The sequence below is a fragment of the Struthio camelus genome, chromosome W (assembly GCF_040807025.1).
Source record: "Struthio camelus isolate bStrCam1 chromosome W, bStrCam1.hap1, whole genome shotgun sequence".
In the NCBI taxonomy this organism is placed as follows: domain Eukaryota; kingdom Metazoa; phylum Chordata; class Aves; order Struthioniformes; family Struthionidae; genus Struthio; species Struthio camelus.
Window position 1 is genome coordinate 39,802,146 of NC_090981.1, and position 18,275 is coordinate 39,820,420.

General features: G+C 36.9%; 1 protein-coding gene across 2 annotated transcripts in view; it reads right to left on the bottom strand.

Moving 5' to 3' along the window:
- Positions 1 to 18,275, bottom strand: part of LOC138064245 (ubiquitin-like-conjugating enzyme ATG10) — a 94,116-nt gene that overhangs the window by 59,077 nt on the left and 16,764 nt on the right. The window contains exon 5 of one of the 2 annotated variants that reach the window (XM_068925945.1): positions 16,308 to 16,357. The exons of the other annotated variant lie outside the window; for it this stretch is intronic. Within the exon in view, the coding sequence (XP_068782046.1) occupies positions 16,308 to 16,357 (50 nt within the window). The remainder of the gene's footprint in view (positions 1 to 16,307; positions 16,358 to 18,275) is intronic. 2 annotated transcript variants of the gene reach the window in all.

Below are 18,275 nucleotides of genomic sequence, written 5' to 3' on the forward strand. Positions count from 1 at the left end.
CAACACCAAGATTGGTGAATTTCTTTGGGTGGCACAAGACTATTACCAGTTATAAGTAAGGAAAACAATACCCTTGTACCTGTAACTAATATTATCGTGCTAATAAATAATTTCTAGTGTAAACTCAGTCAGAGAATTTGATACCTGAGAAGCAGCAGTAGATGCAAGGTGTGTTTGTATCTTTAGCTTAGAACTCTGACGGAAACACTGAGAGCGTTAGCTCCTTCACAAATCTCTCTCCTGTTCAAATAAGGACAAATCAGAGAAGTAGATGCTGAAAGCGTACTTAAAACACAGCTTTTCGCATTCTGACTGAAAATTCTTTTCCCAACACCTTTTCCTGTGTAAGCATTCCTGTTAGCTCCTCATAGTTTTCCTCATAGTAGAGAATCTTAATTTTTAACATAAAACAGTAGTGAAAAATCCCAAATCTTGATGTAGTCTTCAGAGGAAAGTAGAAATGGGGAAAGAAAAAAGAAATATGAATTTGATAAGAACAACTAACTGTATCTGTATTTAGTGACAGCTATAATGGATGACGCGTGTGTCAAACAGGGCTGGTCTAAAGCTTTCCAAAAGTGACTGACTGGCTATAGGCTATGTGCATGACACAACTGCTGATTCTCCAGGTGATTTGGTTTGTTTCTTTTTGCTGTGGTTGATGGTAGCATAAGCAACCTTCTTGACACACAACACAGTTTTACACAAATCCCTTTGATTTGGAATAAAAAGGAAAAGATATAAAAATAAATGTGGAATACCTGAGTCGTGCTAGGCTGGCAGGTTCCATGTTGGGCTTCACTGAGGTCCAGGTTTTCCAAAATGAATGTGTATTAAATAAAAGTCATGTCCACACATTAACTGAAATACTCAGTGTAAGTCAGATGATTGTGAACACAGGAACAGCATGAGGCCTCAAGGCTAGTCCCTGTCTTACGCAGCAATCATGTCATGCATTCCCTGTTAGATGCTATCTCCATCTTGAAACCATTAAGCCTTGCCCCACTTCTCCTTCTGACAGACAGCCTTGAAATTTCACAGTGAGAAACCATCTAATTTTCAATAAAATTTCTGTAGCTTTCATCACTCTAATATCAGGTGCCCTCGAAACAGCTAACTTTCTCTGGCTTGTCTGTTAATCACATTGGTACTAAGGGAAATGTTAGCATTACAGATATTAAGTAATATATATAATTATTGAGCCAACAGATGCATACCATTTGAAATACATACAAAAAAAGAGATGGTAGATAAAACATACAACCTTCCTAACTAAAAATAAAAGGAAACAGTTATACCTAATCCTTTACTATAGAGGTAAAACTCAAGAAAATAGCAAAAATCATATGCCCTGTTGGGATGTTAAGAAATTGAATGCAGATTTTATTGTGGTTTTAAGTCTTAAGGTTAGATTCTGTTGAGAATTACCAGTTCCAGAATTTATTTTACTTGTATAAACTCTAAAATCCTCGTTTCTCTCCCTAAAAGATGATGTATGTATGTGCCTAATTTTTTTTTTGTTTCATGTAACAAGCCTCTTTGAGACGCTATGCATTAAACCATTCCATGCTGTTTCAAATTTCTGAAGAAGTATTTAGAAAAAATCTGTCATTAGCTATGGCTGAAAGTGGTTAGTCTGACTTTTTTAAACGTCCGTTCTGTTTTACATTTACACTTTCCTATTTTCACATAAGTCTTTGTCTCTGGTACTTTACACGTTAGTTCTTTCAGCCTCCATGAACTCATTCTTTAGGAAAAAGCACAGCAATCATGTCTCTATCTGTGCAGAAAGCAAACAATTATACTGTCTGCTCTAAGGCTTGTCATTTTGATGAAGAAACATGACTTAGTGCTCATATTATTGCTATTGATTGCCAATCACAATTGGGAACTGTCTGAGTCACTCAGACAAAATTAACCTAAAAGGAGCACATTAATATGACATTTTCTGGTATAAAACCATAATTCTATAATCAAGGCTAACCATTTTTTTCTAGTACAAACCTCTACTAAGAAACTGACTATACAGATGGTATATCCTCTGCCCCACTTCTGACTGTATGGACACTCTTTACCAAGCACTTTGTCTGACCAGATATAGGATAGGCTTCTAGAAACCTGTATGGAGTATGCACTAATTGTTTATGTGCTACGGCTTTGTTTTTTGGGGATCCTTTTGAAGCTTAGAGGCACATTAATGGGACAGCACTAATAGGCTTGTAGATCAGCGCCTATAGAAAACCCAGAACTACTGGCCATAATTCTAGTATGAGGCTAAAGGCTGCTGAGTAGCTGGGTATTAGAAATGAAATAGAAGTAAACATAGTATTTCTGAAAAAACAGAGAACGCTCCTCTAGTTTAGAAAAAGGAAATGAAAATTCAACGCATTTGTAGATGACTTTTTTTTATTCAGTCTTCATTTTATCATTCTCAAAAAAGTATTCACCTCAAACCCTTTCCCCTGCATTGGCTCGTTTTCCCATCATGAAAGTAAAATCATAAGCTTGAACCAAGTTCAGGCAGATAACGTAGGGTTGAGAGCAAGGGCAAGGGAAGTTAAGAACAATGTTAATATTCAAAACTCATCTATTTCAGTAGGGCAAGTTTTCAGCACAGATACGTAAAATGGCACTTTCAAAACCATTTATTCTTTTTCCAAATGACTGCACCTGAAGCCAGAAGGTGGTAAGTAATATGGACCATTAATAGCACATATGCTTCACCTTGTAGCATGGTTCCTTAGCACCAGTCATTTGTAATGATTAGTTAAAAAGTGCTTCTCTGAAGCTGGAAGCTAGAAGAACACAATGATCTGGGGCTCTGCTCTACTCCACCTGTTCCTCATCTGCCAAGACTTTTTCGTAGACCAGTCTGCAGCTGATGCCAGGTGCATCCTGATTCCTCTCAGTTGGCAGGAGGCGTATGCAGCTCCAGAAAATCCCAGCCTTCTCTCAGGTTGTAGATTGCTCTATGTGACTGCTTTCCTAGGATACATCTTCTCTGGAGAAGTAAGTTTGCCAGGTCTGTTCATTTTTAACAGTGGATGACTTATAAATGAAAACAAATTTAATCTAACAAAGCAAAAGATTACTTTCTTGGTTATAGAGCTGGAAACAAGACTATAAAGAAAAAAAGCAAAAAGGCAAACTATGTATAATCTAAAATTGTATTTCAATAAAAATAGTATTCTTGACTAGCAGAGTGTTTCTCTGCTTCAAGGCAAAGCTCAGCTACACAGGTGAAGTAAACGTCTAACTTGGCAGTGTTCTCCTTCTACAGTGCCATCCCTCTGAGCTGAGCTCTAAAGCTAAGTTGCAAGGCCAGGGACCAAGCTTTCACACTTGGCAGCTGCTCTGAGACAGCAGCAGCTCTCAGCTCTCTTTCTCTGCTTTGTGCTCAGGATGGGATCGCCCATCCCTTCTCCTTTCTGGCTTTTTAATCACTTCCAGGTTCTTTTTATCTAGTGAGAATGCAGTTTTTAGACCAATAAGCTAAAAATGGCTATGACAACTTCCATTTCAAATTCAAGAAAAAAAAAACCCAAAGTAGCTATGTGGATTTAATATTTTTTATCTCATCCCATTGCAATTACTAAGTGTCTAAATGCTGAGTACACAGTGGACATAAGTTACCTGAGGCCTATAGGCACTGCTTAGCATTACTAATAATGATACTTTACCTAAACTGTGGAAGCACAAAAGTTTCCAGTGCAGCCTTGGGGGGGGGAAGCAGTGCAATGAGTATCAAACTCAAGCAAGCTTTAGCGGGGAACAGTATTAGTCCCTATCAAGGACTGTCTGCTTATTTCAGATTCTCTCTGTATGTTCCCTCCGTGGCCCTCCTCTTCAGATTAAAACTGTAGAAAATACTCCTACCCTCTTTCTTACATGTATGGAAGTGTGATCATGTGATCTCACCCTCACGTTCTCAGCCTACTTTAACTAAACCAAGTTCTTTCCCCATTTTCTGTTGAAAACTTCCATGCTGCAGACATGCTCCCAAAGAAGTATAAACTGGTTTTGAGCAGGGCCAAGAAAGGTGGCGGTAGGAACTTTTCCATCCAAGCCTGAGAAGCAAGAGGTAAGATCAGAAAGAACTACTCACTGATACCGGCACCAGCAGCATGGCTCTTGGGAAGTGAGCTATCAGTAGCAGCAGCAGAGAGCGTCTGAGTCTAACAGAACAGTCACAAGCTCGTCCTGCTCCATGGACTTCTCCGACTTATTCCACAGACTCCCTCAACGTTTATCCTTCCCCTTTTGTTCCTTTACCATATACCTAACTGCCCGCATAGACATCAGCCCAGCATAGCACTGTTGATGTGAGGAAGGAAACTCTCTCTCAGTTTCTCAGCACATTTTTGTATCATCTCAAACCACTAAACAGTCACTGCATTTCCAATTGCAATTTAGAATGTTACACATTTTCCCTCATATGTTCCTTAGTTTACCTGCCTCTGCCACTGTTTAGTGCAAAGGTTCAGTTTTGTAAAAAATCATAGGTTGTAAAAAGCATTTCATTTACAATACAGTCTTGAAACAATTTTGGTATCTAAAATTCAAAAAAAGAACACAGGTAACAGAAGTCAGTGGGGGGGGTGGGGGGGGGAAGGAGCATTCAATCCCCCTACGAGGTTTCAGCCAAGGAGAAAGTTCCATTGCTTTGTGCCCTAGAGCAGACTCCATAGGCAAAAAGATAGGCTGGTATTTGTTTAGCCAAATGTCATCTAAAATCATTATGGCTTTTGCTAAAACACTTATTCCCCACGCTACATTGGAGTCTCAGTAATGAAGCAAGACTCCAAACATTAGGGGGAAAATGCTCAAATAGTGACTTGTTAGAATAGTCCTTGAAAAACGTTCCTTATTTTCTTCCCTCTATATTTCCTCTGCAGTAAAGTGTGTCTTTAATCTGTTTGGGGGAAGGACAGAAAAGGAGAAAGAACTCCAACACAACTTCATGTGAAATTAGAACTTAGGAGCCAAATTTTCAAAAAATAAGATCTGAGGAATTTTCAGGATAATGTTTTCTCAAGATTAGATCCCACATTTTTAAGATCCTTTATTCAGAGCAAAAGTGAAAATCTCTCTCACATAGATATTGTAAAGATGGGGGCCCTATTTTACAGGGTCAAATAAGCACTTTGCGCAACCCTTGCTCTAATATTCTGATCCTTAGAGCAGCTTTGCAAAATGCAATATATACCAACAAAGGCATTAATTCTAAATATGTGTCTTTAGATAACACAAAATGATTAATAGTAATGAAGGAACAAAGGAGGGGAAGGGACATCCTGAGTCATTAAGTTCAGTCTCTCATTATCAGAGGTATCACACATTATAAAATAACTTTTACCAAATTTATATAGTTTTATCTGAAAACTAATTGGTTTCAGGATACTATCTTTCCTTTTGGAAAGTTATTTCAGAATCTCTACTGGTTAAATCGGTCAATTTCTAACTTTTAATTCTAGTGCCAACATTTCAGTTTAGCTTGAACAGCTCCTTCACTCCCTGGCATTTAAAATCTCTTTTTCCACAATGCATTAACAGAGATAAATCATATTCTCTTTCAGGTTTTGTATTTTTCTAGGCTAAACAAGGTAAACTCTTCTGGTCTTTTCTCAGAAGATAGGCTTTCCTTTTGCCCAGTCACCATAACAATTTTCTATACTATTTTGTTTGAATTTCCGTTTTTCCTGAGTAGGAGAGACTAGAACGCTACACAAACAGTGCTCCAGATGAGGCCTCAGCAATGACTGTATAATGCCACTAGTAACTAGCTCAACGGGGAGCACCTCACCAGACAGGACCCCATACTGTCCATATTCTATTCATGACCACTTAACATAAGTAACTCACAGTCATCCTGTGATCAACTAAAACAGGCATTTCTTTCTTCTCTTCCACCATTTCCAACTAATGAGCCACTAACTTCTGAAACAGAATTATCTTGTCCTTACTCCCTAAGTACATGACCTTATATACTTTGCACCAATAAATTTCATCCCATTTCTGTTACATCGGTCCTCAAGGTCCTCTGGTTCTTCCTGTAGGAATTTTTTTTCTTCTGCTGTATTGACAATGCCTCTGAATTTTTTGCCGTCAGCAAATTTAATTAACCCTCTCCTACTTCTCGAACTATAGCTAATAGTTAAAATATAAGATTTTGTCCAAAGACCAGTTTTTGAGTTAGTACCACTCTTATTTTCCTGTGTGCTACTAATATAAACAGATTAGAAGCAATACCTTTTATTTTTCCCGCAAATCAGTTATTTTGCCAAATAATATATCATGGTTCAATCAATACACGCTCTACCTTTCATGAATTCATCTTGCATTCCATCCTATTTCCATTTTCAACCTTTAACCATTTCTTCTTTAAGAATTTGTTCAAAAACTTTGAATATTATTGTTTCAGGTTAATGAACCCATAGCTTTTGCCTGTTTAAATAGAAAAAACAAGTTTATTTTTTGCACTGCAACATTATCACCCCAGAAGAGATACCGGAGAACTCTGGAACAGAAATCTGTTATTTTCTACTTTAAAGTCTTCCTTCAAATTATGCTTCCTTCTGGACTGATTTGTTTACATATACCCATTCTCATTAGCCATCCTGCCTTTTCTGAAATTGTCTTTACTGAAAATAATTCATTTTATTTACTTACAGGAGTAAGTAAATTCATTTTATTTACTTAAAGGTAAAAAATATTTGTCTGCAATCTTTTCCCTAGGCTTGCTTCTCTTGTTTTAAACTTTTTATGTGTAGGGTTAAAGAACCTTTGTCATTTGTCTTAGGATCTTCTCAGACCTATTTTCAAGATCTAAGACACATTTACTTTTTGACAATTCTCACTTTATACCAAAAATTTTACGCTGTATCTTTCCTCCATTTCTTGAGGATGCTTTATTTTCCTAATAATCTTCCGACAATGTTTGGGTTTCAGATTGTTTGAATTGAATGCACAGAATGAAGTCCAAGCATCTTCTACATTCAAATACTTAGGTTTTCAGCCAACATCATTAAATAAATTTAAGAAAATAAAGTTTTTCCTTTCGCAATTAAGACTTAAAGACTTAAATTGTTCACTTATTTTAAACAAAATGAACTCACAATACATCCATTCAAGCCCGTTTTCTAAGGCCAGCTATTCCGTAATTCTCATTACATTTAGATCTGCTAAAGCCAAATCTAAATGTTTCCCTTTCTGTTGACTGAGAAACCCAACTGGTGAAAAAAAAATCTGCCAGCTGTCACATCCAAAAGAGTTTTATTTTAGTAATAATAAATGAATAATAATTAAATTTAGTAATACAATACTTATCAACAAATTACTTGCAATAGATTAGTAGGGGAGTGTAATTTTACAAGCTTGCCTTCAAATGCTATTATTGACGTGGTGAAAATTTCTTGTTTCAGCCATTATTTTAACCGAAAAAGCTGTAAATCCTCCAGAACTGATTTCTAGTTCCATGGCAAATATTTTTCTTAACCTATTTTTGGAGGGATGAGTTGTGGAAGTTTTCTGTATTCTTCAAAATACTATGGATATGATTGCTATTTATCTACCATTACTAAAAATACTCAAGAAGAAACATTATCTATAAACTGCAGCAAAAGGAAAGAAGGAAAATAAGGAGTGGAAGAGGATCATAAGTACTCCTTTTTATTTTACAGTAGGACTCAGGGAATAACACACTATTGAATATGAATATGGAAGGCACAGTCGGACGGAAAACATTCAGTGTAAGCAGTCATTTTATTCTATTGTTTGTACTGGTTTCCTCACGTTATCAGTATTAATCATCTGCATTAGCAAAAGCTTATGTACAACTTCTAGAGGTATATGGTTCAAGTATCAGAAACAACATAGCCATATTAGCATGATACTCTGGTTGGGTTAACATAATACCCTACTTCTGTACAAGGTTAATTACGTCTAACAAAGCAATAAATTAATACAGCTACTCTGTTTCCATGAGTTAGCACTTACAACCACTTCAAAAAACAGAAAAAAAACAAGGTCTCTGAAGAAAACAGTTTACAGCATAAGTTATTTCCTGGATTTAGCTAAACGTTTGAAAAATCTGAAAAATGTTTTTTCTTTTTATCTCTTTTCTGTGATTTGTAACAAATAATATGTAATTACAAAATGTTAAGTGTAGTAGGAGAAGGTATTTGCAAGGTTTCTTCCCCCTCCAGCTGGCATGCTATTGGCTAACTCAATAATTTTTATAGAGCTTAATTAACACTTTGAATTTCTAGGGATTTTCGTTTGCTTTCCAGGAGTTAGGTGCTGCTAGGGGAGAGCTTAGGAGAGAGACCAAAAAAAGAAAAAAAGGGGGAAAAACATAATTCTGTTCTCCTTTCTACTCTCCTGATCCTGAAAGTGAAACTATCTTTAATCTAACTTATGGCACCCTGCAAACTGCTCTAAAATTAGTCTCTGACTGACTAGAATGGGCTCATCTGTTTCTCTACTAAAGTATTGCATCAGCTCCAGCTCAGTCCCCTCCTACTCACAACACTCGTTTCTGTTCACTCATCCACTTCTTGTATGTCTACATATTATTAGTAAGTTCAGTTCAAGGTGTAAGTGCTCCATTCTTAATAATTATTATTTTTAAATTTCCTAGGCACTTGATTCTGATTTGATCTGCCTGAGCACTTTGTTGTTGTATTGCTCATGTATGGTTATTAAATGTTCTTCAGTCACTAAAGAAAACTGATTATGTTTTTTAATTACATATTATTTGTATCTTTAACGAGTGCTGTCCTTTCTGAAGAACTTCATACATCTTAGGGAACAACAGTAAGATTTCACCACAGCAAGATTTCTAGTCTTTTATGAAAAATGAGATAGCATTCTCTGGAACACCTATAACAAAACCAGCTGTCAAAACTGTAGAATCTTATAAAACTGGTGTTTACAGGTTGTTAGGAGATCTATGATAGAGGGCTGCCTTTGAAAAGCAAGAGGTAGGTAGAAGTTAATCTTCAAACATATGGCTTAAAATAATATCAACAAGCGAAAGCTAAAAGTACCAGCTAAATAAAATATTGTGAGGACACCTCCCAGAAAAATAAGCATATCAGATTACAACAGGGATTTCAATTGAAGATAATAAAGTGCATTAACTGAAAGACATCAATAACAACTCTCTCCTGTGGTATTTTTCTGTTCCATCCCCTTTGCCAATATTTCCATCATAGTGGTCTCTGAGCCGTTTTCAGAATGAAGACTTTAAAAAAGGTCATTGAAGTCTAATAAAGGGCATTAAAGTCTAATATTGTAACAGGTATTTCTAGAGATGAGTTTGAAATAAAATTCACTAGCTAGACTCTACTGTGGCAGCAGAATGCCCTTCTGATGCAGAGACAAAGAAAATACATAGTGTTAGAACAAGAAGTGAAAAACCTGGAGAACTACATGGAACATAAATAAAGTGTAACACAACAAATCTGATCAGCAGTGGCAAAAAATACGGTATCTAGATCAGTGATGGCCAGATTACTCTGGAGGTCCAGGAAGCTCTGCATAAAAAAATATTTAGACCATCTAAAATGCTTGAAAATAAGGCTTAAAAATACTTTTACTTTATCAGTAAAGTATGATTCGGTTTGATTCAAAAACTTGGACATAACAGAGTCTTGCATGTGTGGCAACTAAGTCTGTCACCTGAAAAGCAGGATCACACGCAGTTCACAGTGGAGTCAGACAGAGCAAGTCCTTTTACTAACTTCAGTGAAAGCTGGATAGGTTATTTAACATACCCTTGCTCTGAAATCTGCTAAAGCTACCAATGCCCATGCAACAGTATAGTTACATAATTTACAAAACCAACCAGAAGAAAAAGAAAACAAACAAACCATCTTCAAATACGCAAAAAGACTGTTAAAGCCATCCATAAGGGAAAGTATTTCTCATACGGAATTAAATATGAGTATTCCCACTATATTTTCCTTTAAAAGATAGCCATATACCATATGTATGAGGGATGCTATACCATGCCTGCATGGTTAAGTCCAATGTTTTCCCAAGAAGTGGGAACTTTTCGCACAGATGAAGAACTGGGTAATAAAGCCTGGTGGAATCATTGGACTTTCTGTATAGGTTCTGGATTTATTTTGCATGTATGTTTAGTACAACAGACATGCCCAATAGCTACTGATAGGAACATGTATGTCCAGAATTTAAGGACAGATTTATCAAGTCCTGAATGTCTATAAAACGTAGGATCAAAAATTCATACCAGCATAAAATGATGACAGGCTTATATGTTGACCTTATGATCTGACAATGAGTGGTAAGAAAGCTTTGGCACAGTTCTGCTATTCACACACATATAAATCTTCCATTCATGGGCACGGAGTTGTCAGCTAAAGGGATGCTAGACCACGCTGAAGAGTGCAATGTCTTAATATCCATATACCCAGCATATTCTGAAAGAGCCATAGGCTGCCTTTTAGATACATTGCTTTACTTACAGTTAGTCAAATGCACTCTCTGTGTTCCCACAGCACAGGTGTTTGAAGGAAGGAAAAAAATCTCAATAGTAAAAAGCAATCATTTATTTATGTAAGCACAGTTCTTTAATCAACGCATGTTTGTTTTTCCATATTGCATCAAATTCACACAACAAAACATTTTGAAATTGCTCATCAAGTTGTTTGTTAAATATTTCACATTCAAATTACCTTGAATTATTTTGAAACATTTTGTCTGATTGATTTTTCTCTCTTTCAGATTTGGGTCTTGTGGTCAATTGAGTTTCAAGGAAGGTTCAAGGAAGCACAAGGCTCTTCCTACAGCTGGGACATATATAAGGTCTTTCTCATGTGGATTCTCTGCCACATAGCATGTTATCAGATCATGCTGCGAGTTTTTCCGCATGCAGGGAACTTCTACAGTCTCTGTCCCCTACTCAACCATTTAGTTTCATGAAACTTACAGGAGCTTAACTATCTTTAAAAAACTCTACCCTACTCCAAGGTTGTGAATATCATTCCACTGATGGAAGAATAACTGACTAGAGGCTAGGGCAGAGACAGAAACACAGACATGATTATATTTTGTTTAATAAAAATATATTAAAAATTAGAGAAACTCGTGACAGTTTCTTCCATTTACATTCATATTTACATGGCTGCAGTTGTAACATTTAACCTCTGGAAAGCAAAATAATTCTAGCTAACACCAGACCATAGGATCACAATTTTAACTACATGCTCTCTTCAGGTGTTCTTTAACTGTATTTCTAAATCTCCGTCAGTGTCACTGAACTGGTTAAAACTTATTTCAATATAGACTAAAACTGATGCACAAGTGCAGGAAAAAAATTCCTATGTGAATTCTTGAATCCCAGGCATGAAGTTTCTTCTTTCTCTTGTATTCATTCTTGTGAACCAGCATAATTACTCAAGACAGCTAACAGGAGTTTAGCTTCTAAATCTTGGACAAGATTCTCAAAATCAAAAACTTCCATTTAGATTAGCAGGATTCCATTTTCGGGGCCTATGTGGCCTGATTTTCCAAAGCACTATGTACTCAGAAACTTCCACTATAAACAGTTAAAGGACTCATCACTGCTAAATATCAGGTCAGTTCAGAAACCTAAGGATTAGTTTCTAGGAATTACTGAAAATCTTATGTCCCAGATGCCAAAAATGGGACAATCTTTAATCATGTTTAACTAATTTCTCTCACTTCCCACAGTATCAGTATCATTTGCTAATATTCCAAAAGTGAGCATTTGAATGAGCAATGCAGAAGAACTAATGAAGCTGGAGATGGGATTCAGTTTCCTTAAACTAGACCTTAATCCATGTGTTTGTTTTACATTTAAGGGAACAGTGTTCTTAAAGGACTAGAGTTCCGACTTGGTCAGTGGAGAAATAACTGGCTTTGAAGGTCTCCTAAAGCAGACCATGTCTGCATGACTACTGCCTAAACTCAGACAGACAAAATCTCCATTTGGAAATACTTAAAAGCGCTTACCTCTCTCCACTGACTATACAGGAACTTGGACCCTTACTTTAGGAGGACTACCCTATTAGGCACAAATACTGGTACACATCAGGTGCTTAAGGCTATAGCTGTATCAGTAAGTAATCCAGCATAATAGTAACATCAAAGTAGTTGGTGCAGAGACCCCTACATCTACAGTCATCTACAGCATGCGCAGATGCTGGATTTTACTTCAGAGTGGTCTTAGTCTGATTCTCCGAACTTAAAAACCCATGACATATGGGTTTTAGGTTGTGCAAAAAAATCACTCATTGGTTTGGACACTTGCATCCTCATTAGGATTTGGTGGCACCTGGAACAGAGCATCCAGTTTAAGTTCCTCCAAAAGGACTCTGGTTTCCTTGCACCTCAACTGCTCTGTGAGCCAAATCAACTATGTGGGGACAGTCAGAGGATTTGCTCCGAAACTACACCTGAACCATTGTACTAAGGTAGTACTGAAGTACGGTACTAATGCAGACACAGATAAATCTGAGGATCCCACTATGGTTTCTGCTCCTTCTTCCTTCTGCCTTTTCTTCTTTCCCAGGTGGAAATTAGTCTTTGGAGGCCCTTACTACCAGGGCCTTTCTCCTCTATCTCACTGACTAGTTTTGCAAAACTTGTTAGGAACTTAGTGACTTTGAAATATGAAGATATTCTGCCAAATGTTACTAAAATTGGTCAACAACTTTTAAAGTACGTTATGGTGGAGTGACATGGTGGTATGACCTCCTTAGACCTGTTTCCTTATGAAATCAGTCAAGAAAACGGTTAATGACCACAGTCACTGGCTTTCTCAAATTACTGCCTATAGGAGCTATGCTTCCATCCTAACATCCTCGATACTAAAACTCCTAACACAAAACCTTAGCATAAACTTCACTATGTACAAAGTTTCACATGAATTTAAATTATTTGTAAATGTTATAACACAATAGCTGGTTGTTCGAAATGGAAATGTGGAAGTTATTAGCATATTATAATAATGAATCATAACAAGTGGCAAAGTATGAACATCTTAAAACTATGTACCGGGAGCACAGAGTACATTTTTAAAGAAGTTTTTATAAGGACATTTACTGCACAAACTACAACGCTATATATCTGTATGTTTATATCTTTCCAAAGTTCTGCAGTACTGCCAGCCTACCAGCTACAGCTTGTTTTTTCAAATTTCTCTCATTAGCTGCAAGACTAAATGCTTCATCTAATTGTGTCTCTTCTGCTTTCCATGAAATATTGATTCTTTCCCCACAAGTAACATATTAGTAGTTAAAAGAACATCAGTGATGTTCTAGCAGCTGTAAACTGGTCCTCTTTCAGAAGGGTTCTCCAGTCCAATAGCTGCCTGTTAGGATTTCAATCACTACAATGGCAGCACTTAAGTAAACAACATACAGTGATCAGCTCCATAAACAAACTAGCATAGATATATCATTGCAAAGAATACCAAATCCTCAAGAAAAGAATAAAAAAGACAGTTAAAGTTGCACAGTTAAATATCTAAAACCCTCTACACGCCAAAATGAATGCTCCACACGCACTCTCAGTTCAGCCCCTTGTTCATGCTTTCTAAAAGCAAGACTTACATAAATGCATATTGTTATATAACCTTTAATTATAATGTTAATAACATTATAACATTTAATTATAACTACAGGAATTCCTATAATATTTTCAGGAAAACAATTAATACATGTATTTACTTGCTCATTACTGCAGGACTGAAAGGACTAGTTTCTTCTCTGGGAGGAGAAAATGGAAGATAGGTGAAAGCTAACCTAGCAAGCCTATGCTGCTGTGAGCCTATCATCAAAGACTGTTACCATAGGAATATAATTATTTCAGAGAATCAGGAAGGATCAAGGTTTGGGCGTTTCTAACAGGTTTGTGCTACGTTTCTCCCTCATCTCCTGGTTTAGCAAGAAATAAGCATCCTTCCTCTGCACTTTAATCACTTTCCTCCTAACAGAACTTGCAACTTTTGTTATGAAAATTGTAAATATTAACCCTGCCAGCAAGCTGAGAAGTCATGCTCTGCTCATTGCACCACATGCTCTGGTCTATTTCTTTCTGTTGATATGCACACTTTTCTCTCCTGACCCATGTTTCTTCCAGACAAGCCTATGAGAGAAGAGAGAAATAAGGAGGCAAGTTCCAAAATAAAGTTGTTCCCTTTTGTTCCTGTGAGTGAAAAAGTCAACTCCAGTTCTCTCCCATCTTTTAGTTCATAACACCTTTCTTCCTTCTCAGAATGACACCTTCCAGTAGCGATCTCTCAATCCTGAAAATTAACCAGTCCAGATGTAACAGAGAAATTAGCTACAGAAATCCTAGGAGATAAAGGAGTTTTAAGGCTGTGATGTTAACTAACATAAGCCAGGAAATTTAAAGCAGAAACTGAAATTTCAGTCCAAGACAGACATGTTGGCACAGATATTGCATGATTTTCCTTTGAGTATTGTCAGTCAAGATCCTCACTCCTGGGACTACACCTTCACAGAACATTCAAATATACACAACATGCAGAGTTACTTTAAAAGCTGATGGTATTTGCATTTGGACTGACATCTTCTTGTAGTACGTTTGACACTGATCACTTCTGCAACAAAGAACTGTGCCGGTTTCAACCCAAGACTTTTCCAAAGAATAACGGGCAAGCTACACATGAATGAATAAGTGAACAGTTTGCTACAGTAATGAATGCCTCTGAAAACAGCAAGTTTGCAGGCACCAGATGGAAGAAGAACATTATTGCAGTTCCTGCATCCCATTGTGCAACAGCCAACAGAGCCGTTAACGCTTTCTGGTGATTTCTAAGCTTTTTAATGTGCTTCCCTTTGAAGGTGTTTTTTTGTTCCCTGTCAGTCTGTATGCTAGGTTCAGCCGCCTTGGAAAGAAATTTTATTGGCAAGCTATCAAATAGGGAAAAATAAAAAATATAAATGGAAATAAATACTTATGATCTTATTACAGAAATGACTAGATGGACACAAAGCTTATGTTACAAAGTATGACCTATTATTTACAGCACAACATATCCTTTGCCTCTTACAAGCCACATCTGTCTCCTTCTTCTATGTCTGTCTTTCTGCATCTTAGTTTATCACTTATCCCACAGAAATAGCTACCTCTTCAATCCCAAGGAGGGCCCTTATGCCTTACTGGTTTTTTTCTTTTGCAGAAAGCAAAACTTAAATCTTATTCAGCATATGACATTAAGTCATTCTCCAGAATTCTGAGGAAAATGGTAAATGCTCTTTGAGTTCAATTCAGATTACCTATTTTCTTTGCTACTGCCACAGGTCACCATGGGAAATCTATCATTGAGCAACATGAAACACGCCCAGATGTCAGTTTATGCCAAGCAGTATATCCTCCTGTCCCCAAACATATATGATCATTTAAACAATGTTCCCTTTACTTGGAATCTGCTTCCAGTATCTTGTGTATAGTACAAGTGTGAGTATTAAATTTAAATTGTCAATAAACATGTCTAAGCAATGTCTGAACTAGTCCCTGGCAAACCAGGGCAGGAAGATTACATAACACTAACAAGCTGAATTCAAGTTTTAAAAAAAAAAAAAACAACCCTGCTTTGTATTAAAAATATATTGTCTTATGCATTCAGGAAAACACCTGTATCTCATACAAATTCATACAATCAAATTCATTCCTGCTGTAAACTAGAGCAATAGTTTTGAAGTTAGAGGTGTTCATAATCACACTAATACCAAATTTTAACATTGTGCTTTGTTGGTATCGTATTGAATACCAGACTAGTATGAAAAAAGCATATTTTCATAGCTTTATTTTTTAGAGGACACACACTGACACTCGACCCTTGTAAAATAAGAAAGCAATCTCTCTTCATAGTGTGAATGTCCATATAAGGCTAGGTAAGTTACTATTAGTACTGACATCAAAGTATTTAACTACGGAACATATTTTCCTACAGCACAAGTTCCTAAATCTCAATTAACGTTAATGCTATTTAGTTATATCTAGGAAGGACTAGGACTCAGAATCACATACAGACTACTCAATAAACTCTACAATATATCTGAGAGACATTTTGCATTCTTATCTTGAGAAGAAAGCTACAGTGAGAATATTAACATCAAAGCAGCTGTAGCTGCTTTTTTTTTTTTGGAAGTAGGATTAATAGAGGAAGTTAGCGGTATAGAAAGAACTAGCAGACAGAAGAGTATGGGATTCCACCTTTTCCCACAAAGAAATAGGAATAATAACTGTCCTTTGTAAAGGAGAGGGGAGAAAAGGATTGTTTCATGTACCTTGAGAGTGATCCATGTCAACCAGACAGATCCATCCAGAGACAATGATGCTGAGATGGGGCAGGGGGGATGGGGCAGAAAACCAACAGTTAGACCTCATAGTTAAAAGGACAGTAACAATGATTAGCAAATCTTAAGGTGGATAAACTCACAGGAAACTAGGGCTGTAATTGTGTGGCCTAACTTTAGCAATAACAACAAATCTGTTCAGAAATAGTATACTCCTTTTAACTTTTAAGATAATTTGCTGCTTACCTTTCTGATATATTTAAAGTTTTAGTGGCATGACTCAAGGTGGTCTAACATCAGCAACAATAGGGGATGAAATCAGGTTCTACATTCCCCTGCTCCCCACCTCCCAAAGCAGAGTCCTCTAGATTGTCTGCTGGATCGTGATCTGTGCTACGTAACTCAAGCAAAACAAAAGGGACCGTAATTTAAATGAAGAATCTTTTTAAGAGAAGTGAAATAATTTCAAGAAACAAACAGAATAAGCAATCTATGAGCTTTCAAACTATTAAAGTTTTTACCAAGCAGCAACATGTGGAGGTTTGGCGATTTTGCCTGTTTCCCAGCAAAACACGGCTTACTGAAAGGCCCTAAACCTTCAATACTCACTCCAAGCCAGCATGATCTGTATGTTACGGGTGAATAATACAAACACACTGCTGTGAAAGATATCATATAATGCTGCTGCAGAATACAGGCACTTAGCCAAAATAACAGCATTGCTCCAGCAGAGATGAGCACTGTCCCTAGAACATTAAGAGGATAACACTGTACAGGTACAATTTGATTTAAAAGAAACAAGGAAAGGGTATGTGCAATACTGTCAATATGAAGTATTTTGAGACTCAGCATAAAAAGTAAAATGTTAGCTTTTGACTAGACTGTGATTTTGTTTCCTTTGTGGTAAAACAGTATTGACAAATACTACAGTGTCATGTTTCTTGTTTGTGAGCTCATGTCATAAACATTTGACAAATACAGTCTGGAGAGAAAGACAGTGATCTGCCCTGAGTTAGGGCAGCACATCATCAGACTGTCCCTGGTGCAGCCAAATACTGAAATTATGATTAGAGTGTTGCAATCCCCCTCAGCACTCCCTTGCTGCTCTGGGAGGGAGCAAACTAATCTACACCTGGCACAGCATAACACCACCTAACAAGCTGGTGCAGCAATGCCACCCAGAGAGCTGGGAGCAGGGCTCATGCTTCTGCACTCTGTCCAGCCCCATTTGCCACCATCACTAACTTATTATGTATGGGCATAAAACAGAAGCATACTTTAAAATCCAGGCCTCCAGAAGGCTACTCGTGATATGGATAGCTCTCCTCCATCTCCATGCCCTGTACCAGCCAAACCAAAATACAACCCTGTATCAATTATTTTCAAAAGCATTTCTAAAATACTCAAACCCCCTTATCTTTCCTTTTGTAAGGCTAGATTATTCTAAACACATAGGACAGAGTTGTCTTCAGGAATGCACAGATTTTAACACAAACATTCTTTCTTATTATATTTAACATCACTATCAATTTCAATGTATGTTTGCAGCGTACTCCTTTTGCATTGTGCATATCTCAATGATTGATCAACTCTGAACAACTACCACCCGTGTTTCATGTATTCTACTAAGTTTTAAAGTGCATTGTTGAAATATGCTACTAACACTGAAACTATTAGTAATAACCTAAAGCAATGTTGAAAGTATAGGAAGTAGCAGATATAGCAATGAGCATTCAAAGAAATACACATTTTAGGCTTATTAGGGAAGCCTATACCATTTAGAGATAAAGCAAAATCAGAGTAAAATTCAGAGTAACAGATATGGGTCTTTTATGCATTCTGTTCAGCTTTTAGCCCTGTGCCTGTCCCCAGTGATGAGTTGTACTGAATAAAAACACTGCTCAGCTTCTACAGTGTACAGCCTCTTTTAGCTCCCAACAATCCAGTTTTGGAGGCTTA